Source organism: Cyprinodon tularosa, unplaced genomic scaffold (genome assembly GCF_016077235.1).
Source record: "Cyprinodon tularosa strain WSP-4 unplaced genomic scaffold, ASM1607723v1 ctg43, whole genome shotgun sequence".
Classification (NCBI taxonomy): domain Eukaryota; kingdom Metazoa; phylum Chordata; class Actinopteri; order Cyprinodontiformes; family Cyprinodontidae; genus Cyprinodon; species Cyprinodon tularosa.
The window spans coordinates 1,514,811-1,537,925 of NW_024039152.1; the positions used below are offsets into that span (position 1 = coordinate 1,514,811).

Genomic DNA, 23,115 nt, shown 5'->3' on the forward strand with positions numbered 1-23,115 from the left:
TCATTCATAAGGCCACATTTTTAAAATCCAGTCAAAGTTTAATACATTTCATAATGACTTTCTTTTGTTTTTCAAAGCTGATGTTCTAAACATGCTCTCAAACCCAAGCTTTCTACTTTCTTTCAGCTTTTATTTTTTATTCTTCTTTGTATTAATATACTTTTTTAATTGCATACGTTTTGCACATGAGCTTTATTTTTTATGCCGTTTTATTTGGAACTGGACCATGCTGCTGTGAATTTTTTTTCGAAACAATTGACGACACCTGGTTTACGACTCTCGTCTCATAGCAACAGGACGCTCAAGGTGCTGCAGTGCGGCAACTGGGATGGCTTTATTAACTACAGCTTTTCACGTATATCAGAGGTTTTCTAACTGGCGTTTGTTTTATTGTTAAACTAAATGGTTCGTGGGTTCTGGTTTAATGCGTAAACAAGACAATGACGCGGACGCCTTCGTTTATGATTAGCACTCATGCTAACTAATCCAGGTTTTGCTGCCTTTCTGGACTGTCGGAAATCGTTTGCTTTGGAGAGGTAGTTTCACTTTTTGATCTAATTTTTACGGAAAATATGTGGACGTTTTTGTCTGTGCCCTTTTAAGTAAGTAAGTTGTATATATATGGATGCCTTAACTTGGAAAGGCATAAAAAGCATAAACTGCGTAAGAGTGACTTTCGGAAGTTAAATTTCCGACGGTTACCTGAAGGAAGCAAATAGTGCCATCCCGCAAAGTTAGCTCCTCTGGCAGTTAGCCGTTGGACCGCAGCATCAGCACCATTTTCACGAATGGCGGAAAAGATTCATCCGCGGTTTTGACTCTGCTACGACGGTATGGGCTATTCACTACATCAATACGCTCATTTTTTTGTTTCATCTCAGAAATAACTATGTATTTGATTTAACCTGAAAGCATCTGATGTTACAGTTACCAAGAGACTCGGCCTGCGGTAGCATCACCTCCCTCTGCGCCGTCATTTTATATATTTGGTGTTTATATTGCATCATGAGCAGCCTATATGTGCTGAGACAACTTTCTACTTCGGAAATGATCGATATATTTTAATTGTTTTTCTGAAATATAAAGAAAAAGGGCAATACAAATAATTGTAAAACGTTTCCTGTCAATCTATTTTTTAACCTTCGTTTATAGAGCACTTTTCAAATCTAAAGGGTTGTGAAGGTATTTCAATCTCATAAAAATATAGAAACCTGGTCGATAATGAAATAAATAAGTATGTTAGAATAAACTGGCTAAGTGAAAATAACAGCAAAAAGCTAAGAGTAAAGAAAAAATAGCTTGATTTTAACCCATTAGCTTGTATTAAAGCTTGAATTTTAAAAAGTACTTAAATCTTTCAATGTATCACAAATCCTTATAGTAAAAAAGGGTAGTTATAGAGTTTGGGAGCAACAGCAATCTTCTTAGGTCATGGTGGATATGGCAGGCCGTTTTGACATTTATTAGAAGCTGTTCTCTCTATTGTTCTATTTGTTGATCTCTAAAATAAGTTTCTTCCTAGTCAAAAAGACATTCCTACTACACAAAAATGTACATATAGATATCCTAAAATACATTTTTGCTAGCAAAAATTACATTTCAGGCTGCCAAGAATATAATAGTAATAGTAAGAATAAACTTTCAAATACCTAGAAATCTTTACAAATTTTAAGTGACCCTTTTGACATTTATCAGCTTGACTGAATAAATATTCCAGATGTCTCAAATGCATTTCTTCCTAGTCAAAATGAGCATTTCAGATATCTAAAATGTAATTCTTACTTGTACAAATGACATCACTTTTCCCATTCATGTGTATTGGGCTTTTACTTCCAGATATCTAAAAAAACATTCTTCCTATCTAAAATGAATTCTGACGAGGATTGATTCTAATTTCAGTTCTCCATAATAGAGTTACTGCTGGTCAGAGATGGCAAAAGTACTCACTTTCCGTACTTGAGTAAAAGTACAGATACTTGTGTTAAAAAATACTCTGGTAAAAGTGGAAGTACTGATTAAACTTCTTTACTCAAGTAAAAGTAACAAAGTACAGGCTTGTAAATTTACTTAAAGTATAAAAGTAAAAGTAGAAACCACTTTTTTCATGCCGTTGCCTACATTTTAAATGGATGTCTGCCAATAGGACTAGATCTCCGTTGTGTTCATTTTCAATCATCTCGTCGTCCATACTACTATGCAGTGGCGGCCGGCCCATAGGGGGCGCTGGGGCACCGCCCTCCCTGATAAGAAGAAAGAAACGTAAAATATATTTTTAGAAATTAACTCATAAATGTCAGTTTTACTCTCTAGACTGTGTACCTATAAGCAAAACAAATTATATAAACTACATTTCCCTATCTACTGTCATTAATTTGTGGATTTCCACAGACAGACTCCTACCGTCTCTGTTCTGGGGGCGCTGATCAGACTGACCCACATTTGCAGAGAATCTGTCAATCATGTACTATTGCTAGGTGAATTTAATGGCCAATCAGCGTCTCGGAACTTTATGGTATTGGGGCGCTGAAAATACTGCGCTTTAACAGGCTTCTGAACCCAAGCGCAGGTGCAGACAGTTAGAGGGAAGATGGCGAATGTAACGACCGAGATGCAGATTCCACCAAATTCGGTGAGATCCTTATTTATCTACCCGTTTGCCAGAAGAACATCCCTGTTGTAGGATATGAACATTTCATGTCATGGTTATTGTGACTGTGACGAATCCACCTCGTCGCTTAAAACAACCTCTCTAACTTTGCGCGCCACACACACATTCCTGTTATACTGTGTTTGTGAGGACCAATACACTCGCGCTGAGACCAGTAGCTCCATGAACTTAAAACACACAAGCTGTTCCTGGTTACCTGCTGGCATATTGAGGGTGCACACTTAATATTTCAGTGGGGTTAGCCGTGTGTGTGTGTGTGTGGGGGGGGGGGGGGGGGGTGTACGTGTTTATGCTACGGGGACTTGTCATCTTCAGTCTGGCTGCGTCTTTGCTGGGTTCAAACCCACTTTGGTGTAATTGAATAAGTCAATGAATCTGTGTAAAAGAATTAAGTTGTAAAAATTATTTGTTTTTGTACATCAATTGTTTGTGGAGGTAATATATGGACAAAACTGATTAATGAGAAGAAATCAGAAATAAGAGAGCCTGATGTGAGGGGCTTAAACTATTTAATGAGGGCTGTGGGAAGAAAAGCGGCAATTTTTGTTTTCTGTTTCTTTGTTACATTGCTGGTAACTGGAGGGAGGCTGAGGCCCAGAGTATCTTGTACATGTTTAGTTTCTTTTGCACCCTGTTTTGAGTTTTTGAGCTCAATAAATCACCAACACCGGTAATCCGACTGAGACTGGATTCTTGGAGGCCAAAGAACCCCGTCACAGTGACCCAAATCATCACTGTTACTGTTATTATATAGTAAATTAAATCATTACTGTTAAATTGTATGTATTGTCCAATTGTTTATTTGAATTCTTATTCCGGATTAGTTGGAGACATACACTAGGCTATATCAGCCCCACCAAAAATATTTTTCACCAGCCGCCACTGCTACTATGCTAACGCCACCGCCACCAAGCTGCAATGATTTGCAGCGAATGAATACCGCCGAATCTGTCGATTCATCTTGTAGTGGTGCGTCAAATGCAACGTAGATTCCCATCCAATTAGACTGAATTTGGTATTTGTGAGAAAACGGCTCACCAGCTCCCGTCTCACGTCAGAGGAGGAGTAAGCAGATGACTTGCAAAAAGGTGGTAAGAACCAGCGGACAACAAAATTCCAGTTCAAAAGCGTGTAGCGGTTTACTGGTGCGACGGTGAAGACAAAAAAAAACAAAATACTTTCAAATAAAGAAAACAAAACCGGCCATTGCAGGCAATACAAAACACTGACAGCCTCACAGCAAGCTGACTTTAAATATAGTCTCTCTAAGCAGACCTTGAAGAGCAGTTTCTCCAACCAGTCTCTCCAAGCAGACCCCTAAGCCATTGGGAGTGCCCCTTAAATAGACCCACCAATAATCAGCCAATTGGGACAGCCCAACTAAACAGGAAGGGAAATCCCCAATAAAGCACAGTTAACATTGTAGAAAAAATGGAAAATGATATATGTTCATAACTACTCGCCACACTCCTCTATCATATGGAATAATAGATTTATTCTACATCGCAATAAGTCATTATTCTACAAAGATTGGATGGAGAAGAATATTTGGTCTATTATACACTTAATGGACACTAATGGTTACATATTAAATTACGAACAATTCTGTACAAAATATCAGTTCCTTCCTCCAAAAGATGAATTTACAAGATTACTTAACGCCTTGCCAGAACAATTTATTAATCAGATTCAAAATATAATAATATATCATCCAATTACCCCCAAACTACCCGATTTATCTATTAATTGAATATCAATCACTGATCAAAAATTCAATAACCACACAATTAGAAACTATCTAAATGAAACTTTGTTCCCTGGGAAAATAAATAAAAATAACATTCTTTGCAAATTTGAACAAAAATTGAAATACCAAGACCTTTTTTTTTTAAACTTCCTATACAACCAAAAGCTAAAGAAACTGCCATCTACCCATCAAAAGAACTACTAAGAATCCGTTTTAATATTGATGACAATAAATGCTCATTCTGTGAAAGTGATGTAGAAACTATAGACCATTTCTTCTATGAATGCAGTCAGACTAAAACATTTTGGAATTGTTTAGAAAGATGGATCAAATCAAAAATTGCACTCCCTAATTCTATTTCTAGAGATATGGTAGTTTTTGGAATACTATTGAAAGACAAAACAATAGAACTCTGTTGTAACCTAATTTTTTGTTTAGCAAAATTCTTTATTCATAAACAGAGTCTTGAGATCCTCCCCTATCTTTAGTATTTTTTTATCTGAATTTAATTTATATTTGACATCTCTTGAATGTATCGAATCTTACAAATACCTGACTGAAATACTAATGGAACTGCCCACTGATGTACATTAATCCTAACATATGAATCCCCTTGTCTTTATGTTATTTTATTGTATTATTAGCATTACTCACGCATTTTTTATTTTCCTCATCAAAGTTACTTTGTATTTTCATTCTGAAATCTGCCTCTACTATGCCTTCTATATAATTAGAATTCTAATGTTCTTATTGCCGAACTTGTTTCTACCCACCTTGTTTAAATAAAGTTAATTTAAAAAAAAAAACATTGTAGAAAAATAAATACAGACAATAGCATCATTCATACAAAAACATACATATTAATGAAATAATTTAACCATGCTAACATTACCATTTCACCTACTTATTACCATGCAAACAATTATTACATTCATTGAAATCCCACTTAACACCCCTGCCCCCTAATAGTCTTTTTCAATGCCCTGGGACAATGGATAAGAGACTGGCTCCGATGCGGTACGTGTTTCCACACGGACCAGTATGCTGACGGACTAAGGGAAGAGAATGTGTAATTTGACTGGGAAGTTTTATTACCGACTACGGAATGTATATTAAAGCTGTCGCAGTGGGTACCTTCAGAGTTTGCTACGCTGGTGAGTAAGTAAAGTGTTGAATGAAAGGTGACGTTGTAATTTCGGAACTAGTGTAAATTACCTGGTGAATTGTTTGGAACTGCCGCCGCCATGATGGCCGGTTTGTGGTGCATGCTGGGAAATGTAGTGAAGGATGTGACGCTGTGCGTGATAGACAGCGGCTACACTTTGGGAACAGAGGGGGAAAACGGCTCCGTTTTCACAGTGACGTGAAAAATAATAACGGTAACTCCATTGAAATGATTCAAAACTAAAGTAACGAGCCAATTTTTTAAAATGTAAGGAGTAGAAAGTACAGATATTTGTGTAAAAATGTAAGGAGTAGAAGTAAAAAGTCGCCATAAAAATAAGTAGTAAAGTAAAGTAAAAATATCAGAAAAATCTACTTGAGTACAGTAACGAAGTATTTGTACTTCGTTACTTCCCATCTCTGCTGCTGGTCATAATTACTATTTCAGATAGCGAAAAATAAATGTAACATTACAGATCTCCAGAAATTCAATTCTTGACATCTAAAACATATTTCTACTAGTAGAAATATAATTACAGATATCAACTATTGATATATGACTAGTTAAATTTGAATTGCTGATATCTACATCTTAATAATGCCTATCCAAAATACAGTTTTAGAAACTTAAAAACATATTTTGACTAACATTCAAAAAAGAAATGGGGCGCTGTTTTAACATAAAATATGCAGGCTGACTAGTTACATTTCTATTATAGATAGCAGTAAAGCATTCTAACTAGTAACAATTATAATACTCCTAGTCAGAATTGTATTTTAGATATTCCTAATTACATTTCTACCAGTAGAAATAAAATTTTAAGTACTCTGGAATGAAATTTGTAGTAGTAAGAACTACATTTCAGATATCTACAAATCTTTACTTATTTTAACATATATTTGTTTGTATTTCAGATATCTTTAAATATATTCCTTTTTTCTGAAATGAACATTTGAGATATCTGAAATGTAATTCTAACTTGGACAAATTACATCACTTTTCCCATTCATGTGTATTGGGCCGTTACTTTCAGATATCTGAAATGACATTACTCCTATCGGGAATAAACATTCTGGATGTCTAAAATTGCATTTCAGATCTCTGTAATCCAAGTGTTACTGGTCATAATTATAGTTCGGTAACCTCATAAATAGTCCTAAGTTTAGGACTATGACGTCACTTTTCCCCATTCATGTGTATTGGGCATTAGTTTAGGACTATTTATGGTAGTTATTTGTAGTTTAATTATTATTTTAATCTTTTGTTTCATTTGCTGTTGTAAGTCAGCCTGGTTGAACCTTGGGGCCATAAAGGAGCTGTTAATAGGACCAGCATTCACTTGAGTGGGCCCGTTATTTTTTCTCTCCAGAGCAACAGGGTCCTCCGCAGCAGGAGACAAGCAAAAATTCACATTTGTTTATTGTCTGCCAAACTAGAGGAATAAACTGTCAAAAGCAAAAGGGAGCTAAGTTAGCTTAAAGTGTTTCTGCTCTAGTTACTGCTCACTCACTTTTCAACTAAATTTATGTCTATGTTTAACAGACCCTGACTTTAGAATTAAACTGTATGATTCATTATAGAATAGCATAAAAAAGAAAATAAAAAATATCAGATTCAACTCTGACAGCTTAAAGTGCATCTTTAATTAAGCAGGTTCTTATAAATCCAACCAAATGCTTTTCTTGCAGAAATCTCAAAACTGGATCAGTGGCTTTGTTTGTGTTAACTGAATATCTTTTTTGTTGTTGACTGTGTGTCCGTAAAGAGATGAGCGGCTTCTGTTCGGACAACAATAATTTCCCCTACGACAACAATGTCCTGGTGTTGGATATGGTATTGGGGTCTCTGTGGGGAGTGCCTCAGCCCATAAACTGGGATAATGTGGCCAAACTGGTGCCAGGCTTCACTCCTAATGAGGTAACCACAGTGCTGGGTAACTATGAATGCTTCCATCAGCCATTTTCTCTTCAGTTAATCCATTATGCCCATCTTTTTCTGCACGGCTTAGCAACTCTGGGTACAATAATTGCTTATGAGAACAAATCACCAGCTTTGATTTGGTTTTCACAGTGCGCCCGCCGATATGAGGAGCTGAAAACCACGGCTGGGTTTCCCCATGTGGATTATCAATGTAATGACCTGATGGGGGGAAGCGTCTCACCATCTGAGAGGCTGCGCACCCTGCTGGAGGCTGAAGATCTGGTCAAGAGAGAAGGAAGCAATCAGAGCTACGGTAAAGTTACAGGTCGGTTAGTACCGTACTATAGTGTGCTCAGACATTTAAGATATATTCAAATTGAATAATAGGATGAAATCATGATGAATAAAATCAACCAGAATCTTTACAGGGTATTAAATATGTCTTCTTGTTCATATTAAGAATGTAGTGCTCTTTCCATTACATGTAAGACTGTTTTGAATATGCTCAAAAGTCCACACATAGTAAAGCTCTCAGCTTCATCCAAGAAGAATTTAAATTAAATTTAGTGTATTTAAGCCTAATTTGAGTAGGTAAATTAGATAGTTTGCCAATGGAATTAGTGTTTTTACTCTTAAAATAAGATAATTAGATAATATGCACTTAAAATAAGACAATGCAATTTGTGTTCCTTTATTTTAATTGTAAATTGTCTTGTTCCATTAGCAAAATTTCTCCTTTACCTCCTTAATCCAAGAACAAATTCACTTATTTTAAGAAAAAATTACTTATCTAGATTTAAATTTTTTTTCCAGTGTGTTGTTTTCCTGACAAAAAACCCCAGAAAAACAATCATGTTCAATGTAGTTTAAAATAGAGATCACAATGCTTTTTTCTGGACACAGGAGAATGATATTGTAACGGTTAGAAGGACGCACAACCCCAAATTGCAGCTAGGCTCACAAGGTCTTATTCCTGGGAGACAAAAATAAGTTTTACCATCTTTTTTTTTTTCAGGGTGCATCTTAAATACAATAAATATCTGTAAGATCCAAACATTATTAATGATGAATAAAAAAAAAGAAGAAAAAAAGCTCAAACTAATTAACCGTATGATCGTTAAAGCAGTGACTGTATTGTGTGGTATACTCAATTTGCTGTAGTCGCTAATAAACAAAACTCTCAACCTAGTAACTTTGCATGCATGAGTCATTCTATGCTAACGGTTCACCCACAGCTTCACAGTAAAATTAGCAATGTTAATGTAACACTTAAATATTCAATTTCAACACTGAGCCAGGATACATATGGTCCTGCCCAATACAGTGTAAAATTTGACTCTAGTGATTGATTGACTTTATTGATTTTACAGCGGAGCAATTTACTTGTTACATCAGCTCAAATAGTCAAAGGAGAAGAAGAAGGGGAATGTGAGTCGATATTAGTTATAGAGTAAAATAAGAATTACTCTGACAATTGTTAACACTTGTAAAAAATGAACACTATGTGAAGTAAAATTAACTCTGCAATTCTGACGCTGCGATCAGTGTAAGTTTTGCACTGTAGAACCATATGTAGGCAGAACCATAGGCAGAACCATATGTAACCTGGCTCAGTGCTGAAATAGATTCTTCGGAGTTGGAGACTGATGAACCACTAAAAAAGGCTATATATAACCTTGTTTTTATGATTATCTTGGTTAGATGTTAAATTAAGCACTCCTCTTCGTTGACCTCTAGTGTCCATAAAATACATTGACTTTTGTGGTTTGAACATGACAAAATGTGAAGATGTTACGGGTGGAAGGAGACTATACTTCTGTTCTGGGTTTAGGTTCTTTTAACATTTTTTTTTCTCCTGATGTCTGAAGGGTCTAAGTCAGTCCTCTCTGGAAGGAGTGGCAGTTTGGAGGTGACAGAGAGGCAAGTTTCCGTTGAAGCCGATGACAAACCTCAAAAGCCACGGGAGTAAGTAGTCCTTTTAAAAAGTGCTTGACCTGAAGAAGATACTTCACCTCACATAAAAACGTAGGCATTTCTTTTTTTAAATAATAAACTTTTTTTTTTTTATCCCCAGTCTTAATATGGTGATCCATGTGTGTGACGAGACCAAGAACCTGAAGCAGGATTTCACCTGTCCCAGAGATCTTCTTGTCAAAGAGATGCGTTACTTTGCAGAGTATTTGTCTGTGGACCAACAGAGGTGGGAAGAGTTGGACATCTCAGTTCACTGCGACGTGCAGATCTTCGACTGGCTCATGAAGTACGTCAGAAGGAACTCTGTCGGAGAGGGGAACAAAGACAAACCCCGTCTGGGTAAATCTGTTAAAATAAAATCACCTCTAGAGCTCACATGATTAAACCTGGTAAAGCCTGAGCTGTTCACCTGCTTGTGTAAACCGTGGGTGGCGCTCGGTTTACGGCTCACTAAATGTGATGTGTGTATGGTGGGTCCTTGGCTGCCTGTTCTGTGTTGTTTGCTTGGTTGGTTGGACATGTGGTGTTTGTCGGTTTCAGAGCCCAGCAATGTGATCTCAATCCTGATCTCCTCCGAGTTCTTGAAGATGGATACGTTAGTAAGTGTTGTGGTGTGTGAAGAGAAGTGGGTGATGTGTTCATGCCTTTTGTTTTTTCAGATAAAACAAAAAGCAAAACTAAAACCTTTATTTCTAACTTATTGATTTAAAGCTTTTGGCTGATTTTTTTGTCATTTCCTGAAAAAAGGAGGCCTGTACACAGAACTGTGCTTATTGTTGCATGGATATGGTTTTATCAGGACTTTATTTTTAACTAGAGTCGTTTATCATTCTGTTTGTTTTACCCTCCACATTGATTTGTACACCAGCAATAATGTGTAAGAAAAATACATAACATAATTTCACACTAGAATGAAAACTTTAATTTGCCCTTTTATTTTTATAAAAACAACAAAAAGCACCTTAGGTAGTAATTCTCTTTTATACAATAATGGATGGCATAATTATTGTCATCACAAGTAATTTTTAGGAAATCAACACTTTCTTGGAACCTTTAAGTAGTAATTCATGATTATATTAAAGCTGACAGTTGTTCAGCAACAAAATAGATGTGACTCCTGATCTGTCATATTTTTGGTTCCCTGACATAGAATTAAATCAACAGGGGTGATTGTGGCCTTGCCTTTAATCTGCTGGTCCAAGCCCCCCTGTCAGGTTCCAAAGCACAGAGGAGGCTGTTTCATTTTTCTACAGTGCAGTTCCTTTCAAGAGCACTAAAGCTGGAAGTTAAGGTTTCTTTTTTCTGACCTTATTTCTCTTCCTAAGTTATTTCTATTTTTATTTTATTTAAAGGTATAGTGGAGGATGTTCTTTTTCCAGGTGGATCATCAAAATAAGCGGTCCTCCTACTTGTCAATCATTCTGGTGATATGTTTACGTAATGCTGTCCTACCGTGCTCGTCCCCATTTTCACTTAGCGGTGGTGAGTCTGACAGTGGAAAAAATTGCAAATGTTCTTTTGGAAAGTAAGGTTGCACGAGCGATGCAAACAGCAACTTTTAAACAGAGCGTGCATGAGGAGAAATGGGTGTAAATGCTGTTGCACGTTAAACAGGCGTTCACTCTCGGGAGTGGGTACAGGGCTGTACATTTGTAGTGGAGAGGGCGGGTCTTTTCAACAATTCACAAAAAAATCCTCTACTATACCTTAAATGTTATGTTTTAGGATATACCTATATTTGTTTGAAAGGGAAAAGGCATTTTAGGTTAAAAACCAAACTCTAATGAGATAAGAAAAACAAACCTGGACTGGCTCTAAATTGAAAATGTCCTTTTTGCTGCTTCAGCAGAATCAGAGAATCTCTGACTTTTTCAAACAGAATAAAATTGTTTGCTTAAATTAGATTTTTCATTTTTTATTTTTTTATTTTAGTGATATTATGCTACTGTGATTAATTTATTATGAAGGCATTTTATAGATATTTACTGTAGGGGCTGGTCAGTGACGGGGTAGGAGTATTTTGGTTTATAAAAACAGCCATAATTTAAGCTGTGGTGAAACTTTGTTTAGGAAGTTATTCTTTGGTGGATTTACTGATATTTATCAAGCAGTAGGAAGTCCTGCAGGCACGTGAACATCTTTGTCCATGTTCAGGTAGAAGAGTGCATCCAGTATTGCCACAAACACATGAGCGCCATTGTTGCGACTCCCTGCAACATGAACTGCATCAACAGCAACTTGGCCACACGGATCGCTGATCTCTTCAACCACAATGAGGCCGACGACATCAGGGACAAAAAAGATAAATTCAAAAGGTTAGAGGTTTGAAGCTTGTTGGTCTAAAGCGGTGATTCTAAAAGTTGCTGTCATGATCTCCATTATATCCTTTAAAGAAATTTAACTAAGTGTAAATGATAATGATGAAGACATTTATGTGTTTGAATATATAAAAGCATTACTTGGTAATGGGCAAAATACAATACAGAGCTGTTTTATTACCATCATGCCTCATAGATGTCTTTTTTTAAACATTTGTATTCCAACCGGTAGTGTGGGTTGCGAGTCCATTCTGGTTCTGTCTTGTGGCTCTCGAGCTGAAAAGTTTGTTAACCTCTGGTCTGTTTTAGGATGATATCTGGCTAATTTAAGGAAAGCTAAATTAAGACTGAGGTTTTTTGTTAATTTACTGAACCTGCTTTCCTCACCTTTCCACCTTAAAGTAAACTGTTTCAGAAGAAAATTGAGCAGCTTCTCGATCCAAAGCACCATAACAAAGATTCACCAGGAAACGCCTCGACGCTCTACAGGTCATTATGAACTCTACTTTTCCTATTTTATCTTTTCTTCTTTTTTGGAAACTAACTGAAGATGCTGTTTTTGTTTGTTTTCTTTCCATAATGAAGGTGTCGTCTGTGCCTCAAGCTTCTGACCAAAGAGACAGAGAGGAAGATTTCCTGCGTTCCAAGGAAAATTAACGTGGACATTTGCGGACAGATTATCTATACTCACCAGAGGTACTACGGCAAGAACTTTACCGTATAAGTTTACCCGGCCACATTCATGCGCTTCCTTATTCACTCCTCCAAATTAATGATAAATGCTGGGTCTTGGTTTTAAAAATGCAGCGCATGTCTAGCCTGGGTACCAGTCAGAACTTAGTCCCGCCCACAAGGTTTGAGTTCGGGGAAGTTCGGTCTGGCTCTGCTCCATAGTAGCGCGAGTATTATCGCCCACTGTCAAGCGATCCAATCAAATTGTCAGGGCGGACTTTATACGATGATGGACAGATGATCAAGGGTAACGTAATCAACCACGTGACCAAAGCGCGCTAGGGTGACAAGAATAATGGCTGCCGCTGGAGAGTTTGGGTGAGTAGATTCTGCTATTAGGTCTGTTCTAGAAGATATCGACAGCAAATTAATTTTAAAAGAGGAACAGAGAAACGCGATCAAGTCTCATCTTCTTATTCTAGGCGTGAAACTGCACGCTTTGATTTTTGTGGACAACAACTATGCCTCGCTTAACATACGTCACGCACTCCGTTGCTCTTATTGGTTGTAGGTCTATCCAATTGAGCGGAGAGGCATTTTTTTTCCTGGTTCGTTCGAAACACGCCCCATAATCACAGCTCTATGGAGCAGTATCAGACTCATATTCTGACTAGAATTGAGTCGGACTACGTCAGGCTAGCGTATGTCACCCCAGAGCCGCATTTCCATCCACATTTAATATCTGATCTTGCTTCAACCTAAAGGCCTACCCAGACTAGAAGGTCACACAGATATAGCAAGCAGAATAATTCCCAGTGATAATAGTTTTGAGACGTTGTGGTCGGATCTCTTTCTTCAACGTCTTCATCAGATAAGAAGGTGGACGAGGCTGGCAGAAATGAGCCATAAATATCTGAAACAAACACTCTTGATAAACAAAATTATTGACTTTATCTTGTGATCCGGTGGCACAAATCGAATGCCAGATCATTATTTTAGACTAGAAAGACGAGGCACACTCCTTTTTTATATTTTGTAGTAATTCTTCTACTTAAAAGTAGTGGGGGGGGTTTTCCAATAGCTTTAGGTCATGTGACCAACTGACACAAAACTAATGGCAAATTATTATACTACACTTGACAGATGATGCAGATTTATATTTATCAAATTTAAACAAAATTACTGTTCACTTTTAAAATGGAGAAAGCCATAAATTATTTGTATTTGCAATTATTATAAAATGGAATTGCAGTGTCAAAAGTAAACACATTTGTTACTTTGGTAGAAGTATAGATACTGCAGTTTGAAAACACTCTGGTAAAAGTTGATGTATCAACTTGACCTCTTTACTCAAGAAAAGGGAAAAAGTATGTGCTCCAAAAACTACTTAAAGCATAAAAGTATAAAGTAACATAAAAAAAAACAGCCAGATGCCACTATATGAATTGAAAGCTCAATTTTTTGACTATTTTGAAAAATTCTTTCAGAATCAGAATCAGAAATACTTTAATAATCCCAGAGGGAAATTACTTTTGTTACACGCTCCAGTTACATTTTTATATAATATATCCACACATCCAACTATGCAATATAATAAAGATAAAAAATAAGAATAAAAAGAGATCAAATATATACACATATAGCTCTTCTGTATATACATATATATATATATATATATATGTACGTATATCTATGCATATGTAAAAACTAAATCCAAATAAAGTGAAAATCCAAGTAAAGTGATAAATCCAAGTAAAGTGATATGACATAGACTTTGACATAGGGCCAAGGACGATACCCTCTCGCCTGTGTCTGACCTTTCAGACATTTCTACATCTTTTTCTGAATCAGACATTGTAGCATGGTATAGACAATTCATGTTTGCAATTTGAAGAACACCTGTTTGCTTCTGATGATTTCCTTTAGCTAACCAATGAGTGTTTACGTTATATGACTCATCCAACTATACTAGTTTTCACTAGATGCAGATGGCGCCAGTGATATGCATTGAATGGTGCACATGATGTAAAATAAATATTTATAAACATTAAACCGAAGCCAAGAGTAACGAGTAATGTTTGTTTTAAAAATGTAAGGAATAGAAAGTACAGATACTTGTGTGAACATGTCTTGAGTAGAGGTCAGAAGAAGGAAGAAAAATAAGTAATGGAGTAAAGTATAGATACCTAAAAAGTGTAATTAAGTACATTGACGAAGTATTTGTACTTTGTTACTTGACACCTCTGTGGAATTCATTGACAGTCCCTCAGGTAACCCTGCTGCCCAGTGTAGATCCCAGATGCATTAACCCTTTTTAACCAGAGGGGGGCGACAAACAATCTATTTTAGACAGAAGCAGGATTTTAACAAATGTGCATCAAATTCTTAAAATAATGCTTGTTTCATGAATACAGTGTTGATTTCGGGGTAGTTGTAGGTTATTGTGCGCAGCGGTTCTTTGTGCCTGCTAACATTAATGTTGATACAGCTCTGACAGTCAGATTGAGGTCTGTACTTTGACTAGGCCATTGCAACACCTTATAGATTTGCTCCTGTGTTTGGATTATCGTCCTGTTTTATGGCTTAAGCTATACTAGATGGATGGATTCCTTTGTATAAAAGACTATGCTATACAGAGAAGTTTGAGGTTGACTCTGTGACTCCACGATACCCCATTCCTGTGGATGAAAGAGGAAGCCCAAATCATTAACCCTCCACTACCGTGCTGCCCTCAAGTACTAGCTGCTGAGAAGCTGTTTCACTTTCTTCTGATGGTTAATTAATCAAGTACTTTTAATTAGAAGCAACCAGCTGTTACTTTCCCTTTAAAATCCTGTAGGCGCAGCAAGGGTGGGCTTGCTCTTTTTAGTGAGTAATAATCTCCCCTTTTCGTTTACAGACAGAAGAGCTGGGATGTGCATGACTACATCACAGCTTTATATGAAGAGCTCAAGTCCTGGGTCCTGGTTTACTGGAGAATCTGGGGTACCATCAATTACCTCACCTGCTCACGATGTCAGCAGGTCAGAGCCAGGACAGTTAAGGAGGAGAGATTCTGCTAATTTACCATGATGAAATGTCTATTTGAAACAGCTGCTGTGTGTTTTTACAGGTGTTTGTTTGTGCAGAGCTGACCTGCTGCAAATACCACCCAGATGGTGTGCTGTACCCTGGCATGGGTGCAGAGAAAGGCTGGCAGGATGCTGGAATATACCCCTGCTGCAACCAGAGGGTTCTGCGCTTTGACCCCATCGAAATACCAAAGGTATCCATCTTAGCTAACACCTCCAAACCAGAAGCTGGCTTCTTACAGGAAACTATTCTAAAATCTTCCTCTGGGGGGCTATATTTCATATTCCTTCTTAGCTTCAACCTTCTTTATTGGTATAGGTGACATTTTCTAGTGGTTTTGATTTTAGGTAACATAAAGTATGCTTCTCCAAGCTTAATTTAGTGCTGAGGAAGTTGTATGCTTCTCTGTTGAAAACAGCAGACAATAAAACCATCCATCCATTTTCTGTCAAGCTTATCCCAAATGGGGTTACGAGGGGTGCTGGTGCCAGCTGTCTACGGGCGAGAGGCGGGGTTCACCCTGTATAGGTTGCCAGTCCATCGTAGGGGAACAATAAAACTAGAGAGATAAAAAAAAAAATAATCGAATATGAAAAACAAACAATTAAGTTAGCCAGAGAGTGTAGACTCCTAAAGGTTTATCTAAAGTATCCTGGGATTTGGTTGTTTGCATTCCGGGTTTTTGGAGTGTATCTGCATTCAGCCAAATTCTGTCGTTTCAGATTTGTTCTAAACGGGTTTAATGCTCAGAATGCTTTTCTGAGTGAGCACTGATCCCAAAACCTGATCAGACATTTAACAGAAGTCAATTTGCACCTAGGAGTTACACAGTTAATAGATATTTGACTGCATTCTTCATATAAAGGCTGTTCACTGATACAGTGTTGTCAGAATCAGGCGGAGCCGGTTTCTCCTTGAGAGTTTCTAAAGATCCAATAGCTAAGCTCTGAATCATCCTGGAATAATACAGACATGCTTCCAGGCCTTATTGGAAGCTAACTAGTTCTCTACCTACTGATCCAGGCGGCCTGGCAGCACATCGCAAAGATGCAAAGCAAAAGTCTGAGTGGAAATTAGATTGAAGGAGAGCCTGCAGCCTTTGAATTATTCCTGAGGCACAATCTACACACAAAAAATGCTCTCTGCTTTCTGATTATTGTTAGATAATAATGAATGAATACACCTTCTTTCTAACTGGTTTGCAGCTCTGGTAAAGATGTGTTAAAAATGTAATTTAGTTGGGCCAATAGAAGAGATTTCCCTCCACCTTCTCTACATTCCTTATCAGTTTGTGAGGCATGACGTTTTTAAACTGGATCAACTTTTAAAAAATGGAGGTATAAACCACAGAAGCCGCTATAGCTGAATCATATTAAAGAAACGTCTGAGGCTTATCTGCCTGTGGCTTATTGAATGTCTGTTTGTATCCAGGGTTGTAAGATGCGGGATCACATCGTGAATTTACCAGATGAGGAGAAGTGTGACGAGGCAACTGCTGCTCAGACCAGAGTCCTAAATGACCTGCTGCTGCACAGAGACGCTGTGTGTTTGTCTAACGCATCACCTGCAGACGGGTCAGTACCATGGCCGGTACCTTCGAGACTTCTGACAGATTTCTTATGAGTTATAAAAACCACCTTCACTTGTTTCCAGCTCTGACGACAGTTCAACAAGCGCAGAGAAAGCCCAAGACTGCAAAGATCTCATGGAACTATCGCTCCTAGGTTCCCTGAGAAGAGATGGCAGCCCTGTAGGTCTCTCCCAGTCGTCATTGGATGCCTCTCCTTTTTTGTCTAATGTTTTTTACTCTCTTCTCTTCATTTTTTCAAAATCCAGTTTTCCCTTTTCAAGAACTGGACTCTTCAGCTGGTAGGGCGACTCGTTGGTCTGTCTGATGACAGATGTTGCATCAGAAAATTAAAACTGGGTTTGTTGCCCTTCCAGAAGCAGCAGTCCCTGCTGTCAGAGGAGGAAGAGTACACCACAGGGTCAGAGGTCACAGAAGACGAGGTTGGGGATGAAGAAGAGCTGTCGAAGAAACAAGGTGAGAGTCTTGTAGATAGAGTCACTTTATTTACCATTTTTTAAATTTAAATATATCCACAAATAACTCACTCACTGATTGCAAACAACTTTTCTTTATAGCAAATTACAGTTTTATTCAAAAAGGGATAAAAGTGGGAAGACATTTTGAGCGTTGGAGGAAACTAAAACTGGAGCTAAAGCTCAGGAAGCATGCTAATGTCGCTGTGTCTTTGCTAATAGCGCTAATGGTGTTAGCAATGCTTTTATATAAACCCTATCCTCCCAGCACTTGGTTTTTCTACCGGGCATTACACCACAGTCAGCTGGTTAGGAGTTATTTAGTAGCTGCGTTAATGGCCATCTGGCTTCCTGGTAGTTCAGCAGTACTGCCAGTAGAGGGCACCACATCTGTTTATGTGGTGCTTGGGTTCTATTTAGGCTCAAAAAGGAAGATTAAAACAGGACGGACGCTTGATGTATGTTGCCTTATTTATTCATAATCTACTGGATTCTGGTCTTTTTGTTTTAGACAAATAACGTGACTATGTACTTTTAATCTAGCAGCAGATGTTCAGGGACAAGATGGAGTTAATAATTGTTCAACCCCTCAAAGTGCTGCTCAAGCTTCAAGCTTCTGTCTGCAGATTTGGAAAAACTGTTAAAAATTCACTCAGATGGTAACACCATATAAAATCAGCTCTGTAGTTTAGTGACAGTCATTAAAATGTCAAGCTGTGTTAAAAATAGACACTACAGACATTTATGTGGAAGAAAGGGCTCCAGATGATGTTTGTTTTTTTAAACCTCAATAATTAAACTTTGAATTTCACAAGCAGTTATTAAAACGCAGTTCATCAAGTACTATTCTACATAGCATATTATTGGAGTTTTTATAGATTTCATCACAGAAAGTAGTAGCTAAGTGTTGCTACTTGCACGTCTCGGTTAACTGCTCATCATCACAAAAATGAAAAGACGTCATCAGTAACCTTAGAAAAGCATCTGCTGCACATAAACATGAGGATGGTTATAACGACGTTTCCACCTTACCTGTCATCTGTGATTAAACAGTAAGGTGTAAAACGGCTTATTTGGACATTTTAAAGTAGAAACTTTTGCTTCGATGAAGGAACATGGCAGCAATAATCTGAAGAAACCTGAGGATGGCTGGAACAGAGATCTGTTGGTTTTTTTTAAAGTCGACTCAGTTAATATATAACTCCTACTTAAAGTGTTGATAACGCACATTTTCTAGTATTTTTTGTAGATCAACATGTTGATACAGATGATCAATGTAATCATTTCAAGCACGCCCACATGATCTAATTTTTATCTAAAAACCTGTGTGATTTAAAGGACTCTAGTGCTGCCCAGTGACTGAGAGAGAAAATGACGTATGCAAGAGAACGACTGAGTGTTGTTATGGACAGCTGCTGAGGTTTACATGCGCTTGTGTTGTGTTGCTGTTTTTTTTGCTTTAGCCACCATAAGGGGCGGTGTCATCTTATTTAAATTTCCTAAGGATCCTGAGCTGCTTTCAAAGTGGGTAAAGCAAGACAGATGAGATCGGGAAAAGTTGGAGCACTCCATGTCGTCTCCACTGCACTTGGAACATTTTGAGGACTTGTTTTTTATTTTCGTCCCTCGTTGAGAGTTGTTTGGTTATTCAGTGAATATCTAACTTAAGCAGCTTCCACCGGCCGTACCTACAGCGTTCCCCTGCCAGGGGAGAGGGAGAACATTACCCAGTGTTTGAGTCAGACATGGTCAGATTGTTATTAAGAACCTGCCAATGTCACTCCAAGCACTTCCAGCTCCACATCCAAGCTGAGATCATTATTTTCTGCAAAAGAATATACAGAAAAGAACTGGAGGCTGATGTGGAGCTTAGATCGTAAATTGCTGTTATCCCAGGTGATAATCCAAAGCTAACTGTCATTAGCTTCTGTAATACTGGAGTCAGAGCCTAACTTCTCGTTAATAATGTGGCCTTCTGTGTCAGTTTTTTTTATAGGTTTGTGGTTTTAACAGAAGGTTCAGAGGAATTCATGCTGTTTTTAAAGCTAATTATTATATACTAATTTGTATTTTATAAACTAATAACTGGTTATACTATCTGGACCAGAGGCATAGCAAGCTGTGTGCTTTCTACCAGGGCTGCTGCGGTTATATCAGCCGTAACCCTCCAGCTCAGAGTCTGACTCTGCAGGCTAGAAGTCCGTTCTGGATGGTTCTGACCTGGAAGATTTGATGCAGCCATGATCTACAGCATCACTACCTGAGCTTTAACTGGCTGATGGTTCAACCACACCAACCATTTCTGGACTAGATGTTCTGGAACAATCATCCATGTTTCCATCCATCTCCATTATAGCATATTGCGCTAGCTCTAAAAGGGTTTTCCATCTGACATCACCACACGGATATGGGTTATCGTTAGCTATTAATCACAGTGCTGCTGTGGAGCTACTAAATATAGGATAACTGTGTTAAAAATAAGCCTTTTTAAATCATAATAACTCAGAACTACTTGGTATGTCCTGCTGCAATATTTTAATGCATAATTAAAAGAAATCAGTATTGTCATTAACACTTTAAAACTTTATTTATAACCTTTAAATTGGATCATATACTGATGATAAACATTCCAGCCACCCCTTGTCTCCTGTTTATTTATTTTTTTTATCCTTTGAGCCTTCTGGATTTTATTCAGGGCCAGTTCTCCTTTTAGCCTGCAGATGGCGCCTGATGCATCTGTTTATACTATTCTCTATCCATCCATCCATTCATCTATCCATCTTCTCCTGCTTAGTGCTTGTCAGGGTCGCGGTGGAGCCGATGCCTATTTCCGGCAGTCTCTGGGCGAGAGGCGGCCTACACCCTGAACGGGTCCTAGTCTGTTTATACCGCTCATGTTTTGTTTTTCTGTTCCCAGCTGCAAAGAAGGCCAAAAAAGCGCACAGACCCCTGAAGAAACAGCTGTCCTCTTCAAACTTTCAACGCAAGGAGAAATCTGAGAAAGTAAGTCATCGGTTTGATGGATGTAAACTTCTCATCAGTGTAGCGAGGCCTCAGAACATAGAAGTTCTGGTGAATCATTTCCAACCAAGACTTTACTTTTGCAAATATTTTGTGCTCGCCTGCCAAACAGTAACAAAAAAACTGAATTTTTATTTCTTTTCCTCAGTCGCAGACCAGAGACATGACACCTTTCACGTAAGCCGCCAATCAAAACTAAACCATGTACAACACTTAAGGACATCTTCAACTTTCTATACTAATCTGTTTGGGTGTGTTGTTGTAGAGTTAGCCTCCAGAAGAATAAGTGGGACAGCACTCGCTCCCTGCGTTATAATCAGGACGCTCAGAGAGAAGAAGGTAAATGACTCATTAGAGAGTCACCGATACTCCTTGAGTCCTTTAGTTTTCTTAGATGCATCGAAAAACGAAGCACCCACTGACCCCCTACAGCTAAGTTTTTGGGTTTTTTCTTCTGTGTGAGCAGATCAACGGCGCATGGCGGAGATCATCGGCCACCTGACCAAGATGAGGTTTGGAGACCAGGAACAGAGTAAAGCCAAGGATACCAAAGAGGTGCCTTTTACTGAGATTCTTTTTTTTTTCTGCTATGTGGTAGTTTTTCAACTTGTCTGCATCTGTTTCTGCTGGTTCAGCCTTCAGGAGGGATCTACGCCAAGCTGGAAGCGCAGTTTAAAGGCGGCACTCAGACTAGGCCCACGCCAGAGAAAGCTCCCAGGTACGTTTTATAAGAACCGCAACTTTATTTCGACATCATTGTCATCCCAAACTTTCATTTTTGGCTTTTTTTCCCCCTCTAAATTAGGAAACTACACAGCAAACCAAGATTTTTAAGAACAAAAACTGGTCGAATCAGTTTGAATTACTACATTTTGTCTTATTATTCAGGGTAAAAAAATTACCATAAAAATTAGACTTGAAATGCTGTAAATGTCAAGCTTGGCAGTGGGTGCACCATGCTGCGGGCTCTATAGCTGTCAGTGGTGCAGGTGCATATTGCGAAAAGAACAACCTGAGTTCTTTAGTACTGGCAGCACAGCAAGCATGGTGCTGCCCTCGCCGTGCTTGACAATTCATCTGGTGTCTTTGGGTTTGAAAGCCTCGCTCTTAATCCTCCAATTGCTCCATAATCTGTCTCATCATCAAAAATGTTTCTCCCCGTCAGTTTGGGGTCGCTGGATATTTATGGTAAAACCTCAAAGGTGCATTTAAATAACTTGTACTTATGTAGAGCTAATTTGAACCGTGATGGATGATTTCCTATCTGCATTGAATCGTGAAAATCCTATGAGTTCAGATTTTCTCTCTAAATCTTTGCTTGTAAAAATATTGTGGTTGTTTGTTGTCTAATCTTCAGTTATTTTAGAAAGCACTCTAACAAAAAATTATTTAATAGGTAAAGAAGGAATTAATTAATGTAAGCATAATTCTCTAGCTGTGTTTATATTCTTCCAGAGGTTGTTTTTAATATTTTATATCTAAACATCTGTGTGGCTTTACAGATCCAAGATGCGTTACGCCCAGATCCGAAATACGTAGAGGTTCTGAAGCGGTAAAGAAGCTCCGAGCTGTTGGATAGATGAGGAGCCGTGATAGAGGAAGGATAGACGCTTATTCTCCCAGCCTGGTTTGGACTCCATCCTCCCTCCAGTCTGTGTAGATGTGGAGCTCCATCAACTGTCCTCTCTGTTGCTCAGCTGGCTGCATGTTTGTGCAGCTGTGGCCGTTTCTCCACAAACAAGGGCAAACCCCTGGGTTCCGCTCGGTTCTTCTTGCATAATCCAGGACCTCCTAAACATCAGAAAAACTGCTGCTGGACCTCAATTGTGATTTTTTTTAGGACTGAACAGTTCCTGCTTGTGATCAGTTCTGCTGAAGCTTTATTATTTTAACGGACATCGGATGTGATGAGACAGATTCTTTATTTGTATTTTCTCCCAGTTCTGGTCAAGATGTAAATGCTTATACCACTAACTGTTCTGAATTAAAAACACATGCATAAAACAATACAAATGAGCCACATTCAGAAAGTTTCCTTTTGTCCTATAGGTGGCAGTATAACCCTGGCAGGGGTTACTGGGTTGTGAGTGATCAACTTTGTCCTAGTTTTGCCCAGACAGAACACGTCCCCTCAGTCCAAACACTGGTCCAGGTGCTGCCAACCATTCGGCCAAAGGTTTCACCTCTTAGTGGGGATGCTTTTAAGACAGGTCCGATCCGCTGGAAACGGGTTCTTGTTTGGGTCAAAGCTGGTTTGCTACACTGGGTGGAGGTTCAGGCCAGCAGTTTCTGTTGGCGGGTGTTCATACCCAGTTCTTTCTATTAGGATTGCTCACAGGGGTATTAATATCTCTGCTACACACCAGGGCATAAGGGGACATGAACAAGCAGAGTGGGCAGGGTTTTACTCCCCAACCCCACAGAGGGGGGGTGGGTGGAGGCCGTCCCAGCTGTCTCTTCTTCAACCTCGACAGCGGATGCCGAGAATGGCTGGGGATCTGTGGATGTGGGTCAG

At 38.4% G+C, this 23,115-nt stretch overlaps 1 protein-coding gene across 1 annotated transcript; it reads left to right on the plus strand.

Moving 5' to 3' along the window:
* The first annotated feature begins 269 nt into the window (after positions 1 to 269).
* Positions 270 to 22,617, plus strand: kiaa1841 (KIAA1841 ortholog). The gene is made up of 22 exons (XM_038299469.1): positions 270 to 766; positions 797 to 831; positions 7,346 to 7,497; positions 7,651 to 7,825; positions 9,369 to 9,465; positions 9,575 to 9,813; positions 10,015 to 10,073; positions 11,629 to 11,789; positions 12,195 to 12,281; positions 12,378 to 12,488; positions 15,364 to 15,487; positions 15,577 to 15,729; positions 16,968 to 17,110; positions 17,190 to 17,286; positions 17,373 to 17,405; positions 17,481 to 17,580; positions 20,497 to 20,582; positions 20,749 to 20,777; positions 20,866 to 20,939; positions 21,067 to 21,155; positions 21,236 to 21,318; positions 22,103 to 22,617. The coding sequence occupies exons 3-22, from the start codon at positions 7,348 to 7,350 to the stop codon at positions 22,137 to 22,139; spliced, it is 2,127 nt and encodes a 708-aa protein (XP_038155397.1). The 5' UTR covers positions 270 to 766; positions 797 to 831; positions 7,346 to 7,347; the 3' UTR covers positions 22,140 to 22,617.
* The last annotated feature ends 498 nt before the right edge of the window (positions 22,618 to 23,115 follow it).